Source organism: Plectrocnemia conspersa, unplaced genomic scaffold (genome assembly GCF_051122295.1).
Source record: "Plectrocnemia conspersa isolate PC_06_02 unplaced genomic scaffold, ASM5112229v1 ptg000004l, whole genome shotgun sequence".
In the NCBI taxonomy this organism is placed as follows: domain Eukaryota; kingdom Metazoa; phylum Arthropoda; class Insecta; order Trichoptera; family Polycentropodidae; genus Plectrocnemia; species Plectrocnemia conspersa.
The window spans coordinates 8,070,244-8,092,318 of record NW_028277168.1 but is presented as its reverse complement, the minus strand read 5'-3'; the positions used below and the strand labels follow the sequence as shown (position 1 = coordinate 8,092,318).

Sequence of the window (22,075 nt, the reverse complement as noted above, 5' to 3'; positions counted from 1 at the left end):
TGAGAAGGCCGAGGAAGCAGCCGTTTTCACTCATGTTTAAATCTGATCTTTAGAAACCACGAGATTTTACGAAACGCAAACAAAGCTACGAGTAATTATGCATATAATACGCGATTAAAATATTATTGGGTTTTTAATAATAATTTGCCATCTATAAAAATAAAAGCACATATATCTTTATTATTATGTACAGGAAACTTGAGAGCTTTCTAATTGTATATCGATCAGTATTTATTGTTTTACGTTTATTTAATTATTTGTGTAAATCACATTACTATTAAGCCAATATTTTTACAATAAGTAAATGCTTATTAATAATAAACAACATAATTTTCATACCTTTCATATATTTAATTGTAGGTATTATATGCTATAATTATTATCTTCGCGTGTTTCCTCCATAAGCGGTACTCGTAGACATATGAAAGATAATGGGTTGAGTGAAACCTTTCTAACACGGCAGTGTAGTTTTTTTATGTTCATTTCTGGACTCAATATATTGTATTACACTATTCGTTGTTGTAAGCCATGTTTGCGTAGGTGTTATAGCTAATGTGTCAAATAGAACCTTTCTAATATGGCAGTATAATTATTTCTGGTAATAAATTCATAATTCAAAAAATCACCATCAGTATATTACCTTCCAAAAAAATTTTAGAGCCTAAATACATTATTGTGTTAGTAAAATGTTATAGAGTAATCACTATAATGTACATTCAACACAATCGATCGGCTAATAATTCGAATAACCTCAAATTTGCGGTTTTCTAACAGGACGTCTGCTCTCATTTTATAAACGTTTTATTATTTTATCGACTTTCTACCGTTTTGATTGTATTCGAAGATAATTATCATTTTCTTCAAATACGCCAGCTTTGAATTATAACTGTAATATATTTTAATTGTTATATTTGTGTGGTGTTGTGATGATGTGCACAGCCACACCCATGTTGATCATCATTTACACTTAGCGATGATCTCAGAGATGTTTTAGCAACAAAAAAAAAACTATGACGGAAAACCTCGTTAATTTTTCGGAAGTTTGGCATATGAGTGCATTCTTCGAATCTGAACCTGTGACCTCGAACATACAAGCATTTGGTATCCGTTATCGTCGTAGACCACTCAACTACATAACGGTGTCCAGATTCGCTTCTCGGCCAAAACAAGTTTGGATCGTCCAAGCTTAAAAAGGCTTTTTTCTGTCGCGTGAACCAAGATTTTTGTCAGCTAAATGATTATTTTGATCTAATACAAAGTGACAAAGTACCAAAATAATGAGTACATTAAAATAGTATTTAAATATATATACATATGTATGTTAATATAATATCACGGACGGTGAATTTAATAGTAGATTATTAGTCATATTACGTTAACGGTGTTTCACATACGAATTTTACAATATTTACGTGAATAACACGCACATTACGTATAACAGTAATCGTTTTTAACTGAGATGGTAAAACTTAAAAATAATTCTCAAATGAGGGTTTATTAGCAATATATTAGACATTATTGGTACGTGACGGTTGTGATTCTTAATTTTACAGCTACAATAAAATTGATTATACTTTCAGATTTAAAAAACTAAAATAAAAGCTAAGCTTTTCGAAAGTGTGTTTAATATATTTTTTTAATACGTGTATTTCAGTAATATAAATAGTTTTGCATATATACTAATTATATACATACTATACAATACATGTTTACATTTTGACGCGAATTTTTGACTTCTGAGAAATGATAATTGCTTTTGCGCCCTCCTATTGACCAAAATTCAGTTTGAATATACTTTAACCAATACTCTCATATCATAAAAAGTCCGTAATTATTATATTATTTTTTTCTGAGAGTTGACTTAGTTTATATAATATAATATTTTGGACTTGCCCTAATGAAAGTTCTGAAACTGTATTTAGTAACTTTTATTAGGTCATTTTGTATTAGATTAATTCGTGTAGGATTGGGTTTAAATAACAAATGTGTGTTAGATTGAGTTTTATAAACATTTTAGAGCAGCATGTAATTTCACTAGGGCTTATAAGTTGAATTATATTTTCACTAGTAGAAATATGTATATCTACTGGTGAAAATGTATTTGAATTTCACTAGTGAAAATGTAACTATATGCACATATTTCAGCTATATACTTTACATAATATACGCATATTAAAAAATGTGCAAAACAATTTTAAAATTTGCTGAAATATGATAATGGTTATCAGTAATTTTGTTATCTTAGCACGTGCTTGACTGGCACAAGTAATGAAGAACAAGAAAGTTTTACCGAGAAACTGGCAAAATTTTCAGATCGGTAAAAAATATATTTTTTTTGTGACCGGCTGGATCATAAAATCAGCATTTGTTTAACTGTTGTTTATTGTTTTTACATTATTACACGAACGGTCCTTCCATTGTGAAAATGCCGCTCCCAAGCAGGTGCCGCTTGGGGCGATCCGCCCTCCCCCCTTTCTTCCTGGTTATGCCACTGCTTTAAGGGACGTTGGACTTTCCCTATTTCTTCGAGGGTATACAAGCCGGAACACTGCGGAAGTCAATCACTTCATCCCTAACTTCCCTCAGAAACGTTCAGCCGAATTCGCATCAAATGGAACTAAGCTGAATCAAACCTTCCAATTTTAAAATTCACATTTTTAAAAAGCCAAAATGTTAGCTTTTGAACACACATATATTATATAAACGATGTGATTTAAAAATAGTTTTTAAATAATGAAAAGAATAATTAATAATAACGATAATGTCTTCCAGTTGATAGTTAAATGATCGATTTATCAATTATAAGTTTGCTACAATAACAAGTTATACAGTTATATCGCGATCGAAATCGTTGAATGGAGAAAATCAGAGAAAATTATCTTTTTAAGTGATACTTTATTGATTATGTATGTCAGATTATTCAAAATTTATTTTTTATAATGTCACATTTTACGGTAAATACAGAAAGTTGTACGGATAGTTGTTGGTTAAGCCAGCCGTTAATATATACCTTTCATAAACAAAAAATACTATCTGTTGAATTTAAAATTAGTCTTGCTTTATTAAAACTGAGAACTATTTTATTGAGTAAATATTATGTAGGACTCATTGCTCAGTATTGGAAAAATGCTGACATTCCATAGGCGTTTGTTGTCATTAAAACAGCCGCGATAGCGTCAATTAAACTTGACATTGATTTTTATATCGCAAATGCGCATAGAATCGACGGTGCTGTAATTTTACACATGAAAAATGTCTCGTGGCAAAAATAATTATTGTGTTGTAAATAAATACAACATTGCGGCTCACACGACGCGTTTCAATTTTTAATTTTCTTTACGTGCCGCCTGCTGCCGCCGTACACGATGCGTTTCAATTCGCTGATTCGACGCTCCGTACGCTCGTTAATTGCCTCTAAATAGAAACAAAAATATTTTTTGTAACTATTTACGATCTTGTTACAATCATTTATGGTGCGGGGTATAAATTATAATGACATTTATATTTGTACATTGTAATGAAACGTAATGTGTAAATAAATTTATCGCTTATATAAATGAACACCGTACCAAGACTAAATACTAATATTAATCAATTTTTTGCGAATCGAATTTAGACGTTTGATTGACGCGCACTACGGTGTTTCATGAATTACCTATTACCTCTCACCCATTTTTTATCAAATTAAATATTCGTATGTGTACGAATATTAAAGTATAATTGAAATTATATTCATAATAATAAATGTTGTGTAACGCCGGATTTTTGATATATGTATGTATGTGAAAATGTGTCAGGATTTAATTGATCTGCTCTTGTAAAAAATATTGCCGAGGACTTAATACTTAATTATTACAGAATAGATAAGGCAAATATCTGGGCTTATTATTTTATGCAGGGACGTCATTTCAGATTTTTCTTAATATTTCAATTTCATTAAGATTCATAGTATATCATTAAATGACATGTTTAGAATCCACGTCAAAAGCAATAAAATCGTGCCGTCACTCGCTCGCTTATGTAGCGTTCATATTAAGTATTTTTATAATAATATCACGACTCCAGTAAGGCACATCTTAACCGAAGTTTGGCTAATATGAGAGTGCAAAATACAATTATCCTTTCTCAGAAGTCAAAAATCCACGGCAAAAAAAAATAAAATCGTGTCGGCGCCGTTTCAGTGGGGTTATTTATATATTATCACAGTTGCTACATTACTTCTCATAATATTTTAGAAAACAAGTAAAAATTCTTTATCTTGAATTATTTTTAAGTTACCTTAACTTGGCTACATCTGATGTAAAACATCTTTCACTAATTTGTATCGATGAAAATAAATATACACTTTTCTTCCGCTTATGAAACATATCGTGTTACTCCAGTTAGATCGTCATTGCGTAACGAAAGCACTTAATATTGTTGTTGTATTCCTTTTAAGGCGAAAAGAGTTGAATGTAAAGGTTACCTATTCAATGACCCCTAGAGCAACAAGCTCTTCATGGTCGCTCTAATTTCTTCGCCGCGCAATCAGTGCTAGCTTTATAGAAACTAGTCTAGATCGAGAATGTATACCGCTAAGACCGGTCGGATTATAGCGCATTATGGGTTGTTATGTTACATATTAATTTCATATTTTACTATTTGAACTGGGGCAAATGAAAGCTTTGACACTTACAATAAGAAAGCTCTCAAACATTGTATTCGATAATTTTAAAACGATTGCTCTTCAGCGCTTGACTTTAAATTTATATTACCATTGTCCCACGTGTGAAATCTGGACGATACGCGGTATGTTTATGTGTAGCATCACAATACAATTGCATCCGTAGATCTTTTATCTCTCTTGTGATTTGCATAGGTTAGCCTGATTGAACTTTTTTGTTGTCTCGCCTCAATCGAAGCACCGTTCCATATAAAATACCTATGTACAACAATCCTTGTTCACCTTGAGGTAGAAATCTGTGCTAAATTTATCTTGTGCATCACATCTTTTATGCGAATCTGTATGCGTTACTTCGATGGAAAAAAATGCGACTTATTCCGACTTTTATATGGGCGAAGGTTGAATTCGCGTAAGCGTGTCCCAGCTTCAAATGTCTTATTGTTTGTGCAAAAAGGATATCTGCGTGTAAAATGCTTATATATGACATCACGAAACTCGTAAAACTAGTTTCTGATTACAACTAAGAGCTGACACTACAATATTCTGAATCGGTCTTGAAATAAGCGCTCGTAGATTTTATTTGTATTAAATTTTTATTTATTACTGTCGAAAGCGTCTGAATAATGTATAGATTCAAATTACCAATAATACGCATTTCACCTTATGAGGGGAAATTATTAAATCGATAGGATATAATTACATGGCAACGCGTAAAATACCAATCGCATACTTTTTGTTAATGATTCCATTCATTATTATAAATATTGTTACAATCAAAAGAAATTTAATTTAAACTCTTTTGTTAAGCTATATCCGCTGCTTAACCTGTTTTTATTCAAAAAGGGCAACCGTTTGGACATATGTTAAGTATCATATATGCGCTAATAAACATAAAAGCGTATTATACTTTAGCGAAATTTACAGTCACGCAAATATTGTGCGATTTGCGTGCAAGTTCCCCCTCTTTTGGATTTAGTTCGTTTTAACATTTGCACCTGTCTCGCCGATCGCACCTTCTCCTTGTATATATCAGGTATTTTAAATTATTATTTAAGTAATATATTTTAAGCAAATATAAGTAGAATTTATTCATAATTTATTATTTCAAACTGGCAATACATGGATTTTGACATTGATGAAGCACTACAAAATGACAGTTCCGTGAAGTGTTGTCATGATAAAATATAAAATTACGTATATATTTAAAAATAAAAAGTCGATATTGATCGTTTCTTGTGGATTACATCATATCGGTGATAAAGAATGAGGCGCAGTACCTTGTTTATAGAAATATATTTTATTGACTATAAATATGCGCTTCATAAAAAAAATGTCACAATCAGTATAATGCGGCAATTTTGGAACTCCTGCCGAAGTCGTTTCGCTTGGGTGGTTCTAACGGTTGAAATGGGTTGGTTCGTTACCCGTCACTACGAGCTTCCGTTTCCGCTGCAACAAGTACTTACTACTCCCCCCTCGCGTTTTCGATTTTTACCAGCCGACGATTGTATATGTGTACACGCTGCAAGATCACCATCATCTTGATCAGCAGGCCGTGGACAGATTTGATACTGGGAGAAACCACCCGCGTCCGTCTCTTTCAAGAAATCGGCGAACCGAAAGAAAACAACAAGAGTAATCTTCTTACTGTGGAATAATGAGAAATAAATTTTACTTATCCAACTAATCATATTAATTGTATAAAATTATCTGTTACGGAAACATTTCCCTAACAAATAATAAGTCCATTGGCAGTACTGTTTGACAATTGGATCATTATGGCCAAAATTACACTAGAGACGTTCCTTGCAAATCCAGTTACAAAACTAATAGTGATGTGATTATTTTAATACCAAAAAATATATTTATTTATATAATGTATTTAATTATTGCATAGCGAAAATATTTGCTATAAAACCATTTAAATACATATCTATTTCAGAATATATAAAAGCACACGCCATTGAACGATCGTTATCATGATCGCCTGGTTGATTCCGCATTTCGAGTTCATAATTGTAAACGCGTTTCGATATACTACGAAATTAATCGTTTATTCAATATTGTTAAAATTGAAAGAAAGTTTCGTTACTGCACAAGCGGAAATGGCGTAACGGCTTGCATTACAAAGATTTTTATGAGAGAGAGAGAAACAACTTATTAGTATTGATTGGTTCGAAAGATAATAAAAAGCGTACATTGTAAGTGATGGATAACAAAAAAAACGGCTTTTGCAAAGCATAATAAACTTCACGGTCTGATAAGGACGCTCTTCCTGAGCTCGTGTAACTTTTTTTGCATACGTGCGAATTATGAAAAACGATCACATTTGTACGCATCTTGTACGTGGAATGACTTAGCTAAGAAACAGTAGGAATTCCATTCATCGCAGACGTGTTATTTTCTATGCCTCGAAGCTGGTTTCGAATCGAAAAAATGTTGAATTATCACGCCTCTCGTGTATGTGTATGAAATTTTCAATGTATCGTTGTTTGACCTTAAACGACGACGATAAAATGTGTGTTGGAGTTGTAATTACTTAGCCTCATACATTATTTTCATTTTAACTATAGAACCGAAATGATTTATTTGAGAGGCGATAGATAAATCTGCACAATGAAAAGCAATTTGTTCGATTACAATACAAAAGCGTAGGTCATCTATTTATTTTGTTTTGTATGCTTAACATACAACATATCGCTTGACCTTAAAAGTCAATGAAAAAAACTATTGATCTCGCTATGGCTTGCCATTTTTTTTTACTATAATCAAATTATTTATTTAATTGCTTATGGCACGATTGATCATTGCCATTGCACCGTATCGCATCGTTGCCTTCGTGCTCACAATTATAATAGTCTAGCAACTGCCGTAAGTGTATATTTGTTTGCTTAGAGAAAAGATTGAACGTAAATCGAAAGTAGCTACAAAAGAAATTCACCCGAGAAGAAAGCGAAAAGTTATGCTATTGTTCTGCAAAATCTCATCAAATGATAAATGTGCAAGTAGAATTGCGACAATTTTATTACTTATTAAAAATCCTTATACATATTACTCTATAATAATTATTCATACAAATTAGTGCATAACACCTAACCATATTTTTCTTATATGTACATAAGTTGTCTATAAATGTATACCAAACAATCGTCGAAATTAAAGATGCATTGTCATTTTACAACAATATTTACTCTTTTATTATTTTTTTTATCACACGTCACATTTTCTAGTTCCCACAGACACAAATGTGTTAAAAGCGTGTTGTATGTACATTTTTCATACTAAATGAGATCATCTTAATAATTCAGGCATTATATACACGCAACTTGTGTAAAAAATTAAATAAATAACGGTATATATTGTAGTTCATAGTCATCATATCATTCATGATTGAATAAAAATGTCTCTCTCCAAAACACGTATAAGGTTGTTCCATAAGTTTTTGCGTTTTTAAAGGTGCAGGTTAAATTAGTTAAAAATTAGAATGAATAATTATATATTCTCAGCCTTTTCCTTCAATTATTTTCAAATATTTTTAGAAAAAGATATAAAATAATATTTTTTTAATGTCGTTTTTGTAAAATATTTTTTTCCACCTAAAAACTGTTGCAGAGATATAAATATATGATAGTCATTTAGAGCAATGTTTGAATAATAATGTGGGTGAAAAACGTGTTTCTAAGAAAATCCATTGATTTTTTCTATCATCTTCCTGGATACATGAAAGCGAGCGCGGTCTTGGTGTAAAATTACCCTTCTTTAATTTATAAGGGAATGTCTTTTTATGGTGTGAGTCACTTTTAAACGAATTAGCTAAACATACTATGTGTCTGTCGTAATTGTCTGCCTATAATCCATTAGCTCGTATTGAATTATGCCCTTCGTATCCCACCAAATGTATAACATTATCTTATTGCGGTGTAACTCTGTTCTCAGGGTTGGAAAGTAAAGAATCCACTTCTCATTTTCAGTAGCAATTCGACTCAAAAATATGTTTTTTCTGTTCTAGAATCGTTAATTATTGGCATATTAAAATTCGCTGGGCGAGGTGTTTCTCTTGTTATTTGTGAGATATTCTGCAAATTAACACCTTTCCTAAATTTCTGTAAACTGATGTAGATGACACGTTGAACTTTTGTGCTAGCTTCTGTATCGTTAATCTCGGACCTGTTTGATGGCAGCGCTAATATCCTCACTAACAATCCCTAAAGATTTATTCTATGTCAAAATTTGAAACCATATTTGACACTTTCTAAATTTAATGGCATTATAATAACTGCTATGGTCGCATTATGACCGAGTTAAAATTCATAAACTATAATATAGCTTAACTGCGATTATGTTATCTCTACTGCGATTGTTGATTTAGTATTGAAAATATCGAAATAAAAATTATCCTGTTACTAAATAGCATCATTGATATGACAACTATTAACCGACACTGAAGGAATAGGGAAATAATCTTGATTTTTTTGCAAATGTAAAAAAAAAAGAAAGACTTATAGTACAACCTGATATTCTAGTCGATGCTTAAAATATAATTATTATTAAAATTAATATGAATAATTTAATTTATCACAACTAAAAAATAAAGTAAATATTTAGCCAAGTTGTAAACCATTTAAAATATTACATTATTTTCATTTATTAGTTTTAGAATAATCCAAGAGATGGCAGTAGTAAAGTTTATTTTATATTCGCGCGAAAAGTCAATCACTACGTTTTAACTGTATTTTAGTAGTGACCGCGTGTTGTAGTACCAACAATCATAATATTATATGTCTACAACGGCTCGACCAGGTATTTTATAAGCTACACTTTGATTTATTACTTTTTAATCTAGTGTTTTGATTGATCATATCAATTGTTCCTATATATAGAATAGAGGTAAATCTAGATTTAGAATATGAAAAACCTAGTCAACTAACTGCTTAGCGGCAGCTAACATGACTCAACTATCTCAGTTATCTCAAAGCATCATAAAATATTTATAAACCATTCTGAATAATACATATTTTTCATCACCAAAGTTTTGATTCCTCATGATGATTCATGATTAATTCCACAATTATTTTATAACCTTTCATTTAAAATACATTAAAACTAGTTAAATACTATGTGTATGTTTTTATTAACCCTTTAAGAAGTGCCTTTTTTGGCTGAAAATATTTCAAAATCTTTGACTTTTCAGATTGATAATACTTCAAGAAATAAAGAAAATATATTCAAAAATATATATTATTTAATGAAAGTGTAAAATGAAATACTTAATAATTAATATCTAATCAAACAGCAATATTTTAGATTACTCTCTTATTTCTAGCTATTTTATGAATAATTTTTCAAATACATTTTATATTTTTATTTTATAAGTCAAAATAATATATTTTCAAAGCATATATAGCAGTGCTTTTAAAACATTTTTGTATTACGGCGCCATTACACACATTATTTATAAATTACTGCAGCAGGTTATATAAAAAAATATTATAAGGGTTTTGTTTGCATATTTTTACATAATAAATCAATTTCCAGAATAATGTTTGAAATAAGTATTCGCAGCGTTTGCTTCAAAGTATCCGTTTGATCCTTTAGATGCCGAGATTTTTAAGATCACTATTTAAATATCGATGTATTTTAATAATGAACAAAATTTATATTCGGAAAAAGTGTTTTTTTCCCCTGAAGCAAATATCCTAAAGCCGATTAAAACAGAATCCTTCAATATTTTTACTTCCATTAAATAATTATTGTTTAAAAATCCACCATAAATGAAACACAAAATATCTATTTTTCATAACATATAAGCTTAAAACCAGAAAATATTTCAAAATCTTCGACTCTTTTTAAATAAAAAAAAAGATTTTAGAAAGGAATATTATTTTATAAAAGTGTAAAATTAAATATGTACTTACTTTAAATTGAGAAGTAATGAAGAACTTTTTGGAGGGTAAATTTCAACTAAAATAATATATGTGTATAGATAAAATCTGTTGACGCAAAGAGATAACAGCCATTAGATTTAAGACCGAGACTGTGACATGCAGATATACACGTCCGCGGGGAAATTGGGGCACACTTATTTCATGTTTTTAAAACATCCGCGGGAAATTAAAAACTCAGAAGTTACTCATTTATTTCCATAAAAAATAATTAGCTCACCTTTAATATGTACATATTATTTATACTTCATATATTATACAGAACAATGTTATATGTATTTTTTATTATTATTTCAGATGCTGCTTTATTTCTCGGTGGAGGGATTGGAGGCGTATCTGGAAGCGGATTTTTGGAGACCATCTTGGAAGAGACGAGTGAAGACTTATGTTCCGATTCAGAGTCTATTTCTCCGAGACCTCCTTGTTGGTTAGATGACAGTGATGCTGATTCTGTGATTCATATTCCTAATAATCTTGATAAAGGTACTATTATTGTTAAACAAGATAAGTTACATATGTATGTATCTAATAAAATATGTATGTATCTAATAGTTTTACATATGTATGTATCTAATAAAATCGTGTTTTTTTTAGATGATGGCGATAGTGGATCAGAAAGAGATTTCTTTTGTCCTCCGAAGAGACGGAGACCAAATCAAGCAAGAAACGATTGTCCTAGTCCGACGGATACGACGAGCTTATCGCTGAGTCTCTCCAGAAGTTCCAGTTTGGCACAATTTGAAAGTTTAGAGCAATCGTGTCAACTTTTGGAAGCATCGGCTCCTCCTTCTCCGTTGTCTCTATTAAGTCTAGATTCTTTAGAAAAGTTTAAAATGCCAGAACCGGAAGTTTCGCCAGATAGTTTAGAGAATTCGTCTGATTCTGAGCCTCATAGCTCATCTTCGCAAGATTCAGCGTATATGCCAAAGTCTAGATATCTTAACATACCACTTCTGGAGAGTCACTTCAACGATCGCGATATGACAGATGCTACGTTTATAGTTTCAAAGGAGCATAAGCGCAAAAAGGCGTCTAGTTATTACGATTGCGACGACAGGGCCATTGAAGGATCGAGTTCTAGTGAATTTTCAGACGCTAGGAGCAGCGATTCCGAGCATACGGTTCACGAGACCATTTCAAGACTGAAAGTACCTCACAAATATAACTTTAAGTCTTGCAGGAGTCTAGACGCTTTGACGTCGTTCGAAAATCTAGACGCTACGAAATTAGATGCACCGTCTGAGAGTCGCACTCAGAAGTATTCGATCGAAAATCTGAGCGAAGATAGTGGATATTCGGATCATTTTTGTAATTTTTTGCGGATAAAATCTAAATCGAACCCTAGCGTTCACACACAGGTTAACGTCGAAAGGCCTGGATTGTCTGGAAACGTTGAATTTAAGAGGAACAGTGACGATAATTTGGTGTCGCTTTTTAAGTCTAAGGCGAAGAGTGAGATTGTGGAGCAATTTGGAGCCAAGGGGAAGTTTCAGTCTAAGGATGGTTCTCCGAGACGAGAGATGGCGTCGTCGAAGCTCGGCACGACGAGCGGGAGCGACGGGAGATGCGAAGGGAAAAGGGGAGTCGCAAAGACAGAAATAACTTCGGAGAGCGTCAGCCAAACGTCGTCGCACATGCGGGGCGTCGTGCGGCGTCGTCCCGCACGCAGCTTACCTGACATCTCCCAGCCGGCTCTTGCAGAGTTCGATAAATATTTTGACCCAAAGAAAGCGAGAAACACCTTTCCGAAGGCGATAGCAGATAAACTGACTCAGCTGCTAGACTACGAAGATTGCGCCGGCTCCGACGCCAATCTCTACACAGTGTCCAGCGTTCCCAAGGACTTGAACTTGTGCGACGTCCAAGATCGAGACACCAGTTATTCGTCGTTCGACGATAACTGGAGCTTCGGCTCAGATCGCACCGTATCAGTGGCAACCAAAAACTTCGACTTGTGCGATTTTGCTTATCCGCGAAAACCTAACAGAGTGCATGACGTGTCGTTTAAACAATCGTTTCGCGTGTGCGACAGTTTCACGACGAGCGTCGCTGACTTGACAGTGCTTGATTACCGATCGTCAGAATCGGAGGGACCGAAGAATGTTCTAGCGAAGTACCCGAGAAGCCAAAGGATGCCTCGAAACCAAGATGTCAGGACTACCAGAGAAAAAAGCGCAGAGAGTGACTCCACCACCGAATCGGAGAAAGCTTTTCTATTCGAGATGGAGAAGACCATGCGAGAGCTCAACGAACAATCTAAGAAAATACTAGCAACTGCCATAGACGAATCAGATTTCGACCGAAACTTATCCATATTGACCAACAAGCGTTTAAACGCACAACTCAAACCATTCGACGACGTGATCGCCGAATTGGAGAAAAAACAAGCTAGGTCAAAAGATAAAGAAGCACCTCCAGTGAAGTATGCATTTGACTATTACGGCGAAGATGACGATCCTCCGTATTATAATAGAAGACAAGTCGATAACTCGAGTCCAGACGTATCAGAAGGCTTCACCAACGACATGTTCTTCCATTCAACGCCAGTAAAAGGAAGCGATAAAGTGCAATCGACTCCAAATTTAAACCTTTTCGATCGTGATTCAGATGACTCGAATTTAAAATCAGCTCCTAAAGAAGAATTAAGATCTTCCATGCAACACGTCCCTATAAAATCCGAGTTAAAACCCGTCGGAATTTTAGGGTCCAAATCGCAGCAAGGCCTATCCGGATCCGGAAGTTCAAAAGGTGTACACTTCTGTCCAGTGGTAGCGGAAGTCAGCTGGAGGGAAAGGAGTTACTCTGAAGATTCCACGGGTGTCGCTTCCAGCACCAGTTCTGCATTCAGCTGGTACGTTTTATTACAGCACTTTATATAATCGACGCGAGCTTCGCGTGCGTGCGCAGAGAGGATCCGATCTTTTCTGCATTCTAAAAATCTTATGTGAGAAGCGGCCGTGAAAATTTTCATTGACTATTCTATTTGCGTGTTCGTGACGGAGCACTCGAATGGCCAGATCTAAAATTGGTTCAACAATGACCATTCGGCGATCTAGATTCGGTGCTCCTTTTTCTCACGACTGTTTCTTGCGACTCCGCAGTTTCTCAATCAGAGAGACTCAGTTTGATTCTAAATTCTAGTATAAAATATTCGATTTGCATATTATTTAATTTAAATCTGCTTGTAAATTGAGTCACGATATCACGATGCTGACACTCATTAATTAAAATAAACATGACTCTAAATTTTGGGAACGCCTGATTTTTCAATCGCAATGTTGCGGTCAGCATAATTATATGTGTGCACAAAAGATACTCGTACAATACATTGTGATTGTTGTTGTATTAACAATGATGGTTAGAATTTTTATTTTCATTACTACTTTTAACCTTTAGAAGTCCAAACGCATGTATGTTATGCCCAAAATGTTTTTACTATTACAGTCCAAAGGCATCCGGCTTGCTCAATATATTTTCTATTTTTTGCAGCATTTTTAAATAGCTTCCAAGTATTTTATTTCATTAGTTACTCAAAAATACTTCTATCAATACATTACGGTAAAAATATTTAGTAATTCCTAATCATTTTACCTGGAATTGGTAAATTGTTAAAATTTGTCGTAAAATTTGTTAATCAATCAATTTATTTTAGAAACAATTTTTTGACAAGTCTGTACCAGCAGCTCAGAACCTAGACGTGTAAATTATTATCCATGGTTCCCAATATGAAAAGTTTTGTTTTTACATTTACGTACATATTTTCTTTAAATAAATTAAATTACTGTTTTTATTACAATTCAATAGTTAGACAATGTATTTTAAGAGCATTAAATTCCGAATCAATTATCATATATTTATTATTTTGTGTTTTTAAAATATTTTTTTAAATATCTTATTTCAGTTAAATTTTATTGGAATACATTTTCAGCGGTATATATATATATATATATTTTTACCAGTGAAAATATAATTTATCTAGCAGGTGCTAGTAAAATTATATGATTTGCACTCTTTCATACGTAATTATTATTATTTATTCACATGTGATGTACAAATGTTACAGTGAATGTGTATTTTTCAGTTGAGTTATATTATCACAAGTGAAATCCATATATATTTTTACCATTAGATATATATATATTTACCAGCGAAAATATAACTGAGGGGTGCCAGTGAAATTATATGCTGCTCTAAAATGTTTGTGAAACTCAATTTGACAGTTGCGAAACGTCAATTTTCTGTTCAAACCCAAGCCTAACTCAATGAAAATTATAAAATTAATTATAGTTTTTGAACTTTCATTACGTTAAGTCCAAAATATTTCTCTCAGAGGAAAATAAGCGGAAGAAGTACAGACAGATGTCGTATCCCGCACATTGCTCCATAGCTTGTCAGCCATTCGATATTACTCTATGATTTAAAAGTATGATAGCTATTCTTACCGATATTACTACTGACTTCTGATATGAAAGTACTAGTCAAAGTAAATTCAAATCGAATTTTGTGTCAATAGGAAGACTAAAATCAATTATCACTTCTCAGAAGTCAAAAATTCACGTCAAAGGCAATAAAATCGTGTCGGCTCCGTTGTTTTTGAGCCCTTCTTTAAACCAAAATTTAATAGGAGAGCGTAATTTAAAAACGTAATTCAAAATCTTATCTTCACATGGAAGACTGTTTCGATAAATATCATACGATGGACAAATATAACCAAACATCAAGTATATAAATATGTAAGTAATTGTAATGTACATACATGAATAAATTTAGTATATCATATATCAAAGTAATAAAAAAACAACAATAAATTTCTTGCGATTAAAAATATGTTGAGAACCATTGGTATTAAGTAAATTACAATAGTAAACAAATAGCTAAATACTATTTACAACAATAAAGCGAAAAATTCTTTCTTTTGTCATTGCATTCTTGGGTGGGTATTTTTCAGGTAGTGGTCCCAACATCTGATACGGGTACAGGGTATACCCCAAATAAATTATATATAAATAATAAGTAAGCAGCTTAATTTTTGTGATTAAATAAATTGGACTGCAGTAGAATTAATGAGAAAAAAGTTTTTGTCCGGTAAAGGTTAAATGTACTATTTCAAAATCTAATAACAATATATTTATATTTCACATAGTTAGTGGCATATTTCTTATCATAATTCCATTGAAAGATAATGAATTCAAACTATATGTAGACATTGCATTAACTATCCTTTACTACGTTTTAAAATAGTTTAATACGATACAATTGTATCATATACCCATTAAAAAGTGATACGTATAAAAGGTGATCCAACTTTAGTTTCCGAACTTTAAAAAAAAAAATTTAAGGATATCTGCGAATTTTTTCTATTAATCAAACATTTTATGTATTTCATTAATTGTGAAAAATAAGATCAATAAAATGCCCGCCTCTGGACCTTTTGAAGGAGCCGATACTTTTTCGTACATTTTGAGTGGTATCTCGGATGTTGGTTTTTAGGTGCTCAAACATTTTGGGTTTGTCGGCGTAGACACGACTCTTAGCGTAACCCAAAATGAGAAAATCTAACAGCGTTAAATCGCATGATTTTGGGGACCAGTTGTTATAACCAAAACGTGAAATAATGCGACCTGGGAACTGTTCACGCAAAACATCCAACGTTGCACTCTTGTGGGAACCACATGGCTTCCAAATCAATATCTTCAATTTCATGCCAAAAATAATATGTTATCTTGCGCCTATAGCGCTCATCATTAACTGTTACAGTCCGACCTTCATCGTTTTCAAAAAAGTAAGGTCCAATGTCACTTTTTGGGAATATAAATGTCTATAGTGAATCACATGAAGATTTTTCTCGCCCCATATGCGGCAATTTTGTTTATTAACATTACCATTAAAGAAGAATTTTTTTTTTAAAAATCAGCATCAAATTTCTGCTGATTAAGTGTTAACCTAATCTGCGTAAATTCTTTGCTCTCGATGGTCTTTGTGTTATATTAATTTTATATGGGTTTAGGTGCAAGTCCAAATGCAAAATGCGCCAAAGGGAGCCATAAGAAAAGCCCAAAAGCTGCGAATGCCGACGAATCGACAATTCCGGGTTTTTTGCCACACTTTCACTTACAACAGCAATATTCTCAGTTAAAAGAGCGCCATTATGATGCGCAGGCCTTATCCTCTCTCCAACGGTTTCAGTTTTTTTAATTGTTTTCACTACGTAGCGAATTGTTCGCTCAGTAGGACAATAAAATTGACCATAACCATAATCTTCCGATAAGTTTCGATACACAGTCGTCCAGAATTGTTATTCCTATAGAACAGCGTTGAACGGTGTTTAAGCGATCCATTTCATAAATGTGTTGTTGCAAACACTTCGAACACGCATGATTATTGACAGTTATCTGGTTTACATTGCTGGCAACAAAGGAAACTCGAATTGGTTCATCCTGTATATGTTCAATTCCAGTATCTGTTTAAAAATACTTTTTATTTGCAATTTTAATGTTTTTTAACAAACAAATTATCTCAGTGACTACGAGTATTTATCGCTACATAGTATTTGCGTTTTGAATACGTTAAAACGTTATGTGCGATAACGAAAGCGGCACATTGCGTTAATTTACGACCGCTCGTGGATAAATTAAACCGAATTAGGTTTACTGAGCAAGGTCAACTTAATGAAAAACTCGTTCTTTTTTATAGAGGGTCAAATTGAGTTGAGGTGTTCGAATCGAAAATTTAGGAAAAATTCGAGGTGCATTAAGTTGCAAATTGGATCAAACCTATCTGGCGAAAATCCTTGGTTTTATATGTTTCGGGTTTGTCGATTATTTTTATATAGCTTTTTGTAGAACCTTCTTAATAAATCCGATTTCAATGGAAAGCATAATTTATTTATATAAAAAATAAGTTTTAGTTCTATACTTTTAATCATTTTTTTTTTTGATAAACATAATTTTACTGTCATTATTCATATTTATGATTAACCCTGATTTAATTTTTAATCCATACAAATACTGTTTCAATGTGTAACGAATGCGGTTTTTTAAATGAAAATTATATTTTAATTAAGTTTTACGATAAACACAAATTAGAATCATATAACAATTCTAGAACAGAATTTGTAACTTAAAGCGTGCTCTGTTTTTAATAAAAACTTGTTGACTGTATTCATAATATATGTTGTTGCATCTGAGTTCGAAATAGTAAACAAAGATAGGAACAAACATTTGATTACGGTCACAATCATATCTCACATTGGCACACTATTATTTACACTTGAGTCATCGTTAAATTGTCAATATGTATTAGTCATAATATACATATGTTTAAAATGTATATGATTTTCTATATGTTAATTAATTACAAGTCAAACAACAAATTTTTCAGAAAACTTTATTACTTCTACCTATCTTATATATTTATATAATTTTAAGAATCATTTTTAATCCGTTTTATATTTCTATTTCATAAGTAAAAATTATATACAAAAATTTTAAGCATATACAAAGCTTTTCAAACATTTTTATATTACGGCCCCGTTACATACATTATTTATAAATTACTGCAGTAGCTCATATAAAAAGATATTATGAAGGTTTTGTTTATTTGCATATTTTTACATAATAAATCAATTTCCAGAATAGTAAATTTATAATGTTAAAAATGATTATTCGCATGGTTCGCTTTAAAGTATCTGTTTAACCCTTAAGATGCCGAAATTTTTAACATCCGCGGGGAAATTGATGCGTACTTATTTTACGTTTTTAAAACTGCGATGGATTAAAAATACAGTAGCTACCCATTTATTTCCATATTAATTGAATAGTCATAGATTTTTTTAGCACTGAAATAATTATCTGCATGATGCCAGAATATCTAAAATTCACAACCTTTTTAAAAATATACTACAATATATTGTTGCAATTTTATTATATTTACGTTAACCTAAAAAAAATCGTAAAAAATATATCGCTTAGGAATTGTTGATACAGATAAACTTATGGGTAGCAATAATATTTATTATGTAAGCCAAATTTTCAATTTACGTATATTAATAGATTAATAAAAATTATAACAATTTTTTACATACCTAAATTTGCCAAGCTGAGTGAAGGGAAGTAATCCAAAAAGTGGCATCTCTTTCTTATGCTGCGGATGCTTTTAATGTAAGAGTGGCTCCTAGAATAAAAAGTTCTTCTCTTATATTCTTGTGATTCTATCATCAAGTAATAGGATATATGAATAGCAAGCACAAAAAAGTTAACGTACTAATAACAATATTAATTCTGTAAATCATTTAGATCTCATAAATTATGTACAGTCTCTTGCTTATCCAGACTAATATTTTATATCGTTTTAAAATACTATAACATATGCAGGTCATTATTTTACATCTTCAGATTTAGAAATATGTTTGCGTTTAAGAATCTTTTAAGGATTTTAGAATATCAGTACGAATTTTCTTAGCTATTATATCGTTAGATTCGAATCTCCATTAGTTTATATATAAATATATTTTAATACAGAAGAAATTTCTGTCTCAAGGGTTATATTATCAAGTGGAAAAGCGCAACTTTTTTTATTTTAGATCCGAATAATCTTGTGGGAAATAATGAGTGGTCTTATTTTGAATATAGATTTATTATTATGAAAATTATAATATATTTTACATAGCATTATAATCGAATAATAATAGTATTATAAAATGTACGAAGCACGATGACCGACATCGATTCTTTTCTTATAATGATTTTTAACTAAAAATATGTGCGATTGAATTAATAATAATTAATAATTGAGAACCCATGTTAAGACCCACTAAAGATTAAATATTTGCACCGATAGATGATATCTTTCATATTTTATACTGGAATTTGGGGGGCTAACATTGCTTTATTTACTATATTTTATTTATCTTTATGTAAAATTTATTTTAGTTGTTAAAAATTATTTTTATATTCAAGATGCACTCGTTACTAATTTTTTTGTGTTTTATATATTAATAATTCATAATTTAAATTTTATTGTTGTCTACGAGAATAATATTAATAAAACAAAATTTTTATACGTATATTTTAAAATAATTAATTTTAGACAAATTTAAATATATTAATATAATATTTAATACTACTAGATTAAATAAACATATCGCTAACTTGATTTGCTGCCACTGTATTTTTAAAACAAATATTTAACAAAAGAAGCGCACTATCAGGAGCAAATAAAAAAATGATATGTCATCAGCTAATCAGACAAGTAATAACAAATAATGCTTGCCTAGCGTAAAGTAGCATTAGTAATATAAAAATACAGTTTACAAATCAGTCGCACATCAGTCGATTTATCAACTGTACACAGTTTTATGAAAATATGTTTCAAAGGGTGGTTTGCTGCGAAAAACTCGCAAAAAAGTGAAATAGCTTTTATAAATCAAATGTTGAAAAAAAATGTTACATACTTCTAGAACTTTCCTCCAAACAGTTTTTAAAAAAATTGAAACTTTGCTCAAGGATAATCTGCATCTGGATAGTCAAGAGTTTACTGTATTTAATAATTTATAATAATAAAGAAAATATATTACTTTCCGGTCCTTTTAATATTGTAATGTAATGCGTTTGTTATCGAACATAGGTAGACATTGTCTAAATCGTGATGTTAAATTTGACGGCTTAATTCACTATGAAAAACATTATCAAAATAGTGTAAAACCTTTTCTATATAAGCGCGGCTACGGTTCGACTACGGCGTAGGCATCGTAGAGGTTATGTCACGTGTGTTTGTTTACGTTCACAGCAATTCGGACGAGGCCGAGGAAACGGCGCTGATGCAGACGGTCCAGATCGTTCCTGCGGTGCAGACGGTGCTGGCGCGGCCGACGACTGCGCCCCCTCGGCCCCCTCCGGCGGCTCCTACGCCGGCTCCGCGGGCCCCCGTCGCTGTCAGTCCGGATCCGACCGCGCGTGCGTGCGCACCTGCGCCCATGGAGACATGCGCCAAGCCCGCCCTGCCGCCGAAGCCGGCGAGATCGCGCTTCGACGGCTTCCTGTCGCGCATCGCAAACTTCCGCTTCTCCACCCGCAAGTCCAAGAAAGCGAAGGACGGGGTTCCGAGGGAGCCCCAGCTCCAGGCGCCGGTAGCGCCCGAGAAGACGATCCAAGATAAGAAGGACGAGCTCGAAGATTTCGACCCCGACTGCGTCTACATACCGCTGAAGGGTAGGCCGCCCCTGCCGCCGGGGGCGCGCGCTTCGGCGGGCTCAGGGGCGCGCGCCCCCGGTCTGCTCGAGACGGACCTCGACACCGCCACCACGAGGACTCTACCCCCGGCGGCGCGCGCCCTATCGCTCCTGGACCTGCCGCCGCCCCCTCAGCAGAACAGAACGCACAAGTCCATGGAGTACCTGCTCGATAAGGATAACCGCACCTGCGTGGAGGTATTTATCCCTGTTTTATTATCTATTTTTAAGGTTAACGGCAAGTAAACAAACACGAAAAGACGGTAGAAAACACTTTTTCTGCGTCAATAATCTAAATAAAAAAAATAACGCAGCTGATGTTAATCTATTTCGAGCTAAAACACAGGAAACGAGTGATTTATTTTTATAGATGTTACTTAAATGTTCCAAATAAGGGATGAATCGTTATTAATTCATTCAAGTTGTTTTCTATCAATATCATAGGCAGTTGGTAAATCTATTTTTTTAATAGTAATAGTTTCGAACTCGTTGATACTGGTAGTGTTAGATTGTTAGTTTCGAAAGTATTTTTTTCATCTAAGCAACAATATGAGAAGATAGAACTTTTTGAGCTCCTCCGATTTAACATTGCACGAATAGTCGATGATTTATTTCTATATTAATAAAGTTACTTTGATATCCTAATATGGAAAGAATCGCAATTCAATAGCTATGAAGTGTAACTATTCCTTTATATTATATAATATACCGTGCATTTTTATATTTATAATAACGTAATAGGAAACTTTAAACTTATATATTTGGCCATTATGACACATTGGGGAAATTTTTCAACTCATGATGGACAGATTTGTAATATATGTATGATAACTTTGCATTGAGCCTGTTTTAAAATCACTATCTAAAATTGTTAGAAAACTTCTATAAACAGTAAATATTTAATATTGAGATTATTTGCAATATATATTTACAAATCGAAAAATAAATCGTTTTCGTTGCTTAAGAAAAGCTCAGAACAAATTGATGTTTTTGCAACTTTTTTAGTATATCCAACTTTTGTGCATTATCTTTAAAATATTGCAAACTTAAAAAATAGTATATACACTCATCACTCTGTAAACTTTTGACCGAGATGTAAAAAAACAATTTTCATAATGCACTAATACTTAAAATCAACGTTAAGCCATCTACATAATCACTATAGTATAAAAAATATACATATGTATGTATATAATTTTTAATAACCATACTTTATACTAATCTATAATAGATGGAACGAAT

General features: G+C 32.5%; 2 protein-coding genes across 3 annotated transcripts in view; one reads left to right on the top strand and one right to left on the bottom strand.

The window, feature by feature from the left end:
• The window catches only part of LOC148235807 (peptidyl-prolyl cis-trans isomerase-like), a 45,292-nt gene extending 24,753 nt beyond the window's left edge, over positions 1 to 20,539 (bottom strand). Inside the window, exons 1-2 of one of the 2 annotated variants that reach the window (XM_088185229.1) lie at positions 20,308 to 20,539; positions 18,689 to 18,777 (exon numbers count right to left, since the gene is read on the bottom strand). In XM_088185229.1, the coding sequence (XP_088041355.1) occupies positions 18,689 to 18,735 (47 nt within the window). In that variant the 5' untranslated portion in view covers positions 18,736 to 18,777; positions 20,308 to 20,539. The remainder of the gene's footprint in view (positions 1 to 18,688; positions 18,778 to 20,307) is intronic. The other variant, XM_088185230.1, reaches the window with a different exon arrangement.
• The window catches only part of LOC148235806 (uncharacterized), a 94,365-nt gene that overhangs the window by 21,799 nt on the left and 50,491 nt on the right, over positions 1 to 22,075 (top strand). Inside the window, exons 4-6 of the mRNA XM_088185227.1 lie at positions 10,903 to 11,088; positions 11,200 to 13,456; positions 20,392 to 21,031. Of these exons, the coding sequence (XP_088041353.1) occupies positions 10,903 to 11,088; positions 11,200 to 13,456; positions 20,392 to 21,031 (3,083 nt within the window). The remainder of the gene's footprint in view (positions 1 to 10,902; positions 11,089 to 11,199; positions 13,457 to 20,391; positions 21,032 to 22,075) is intronic.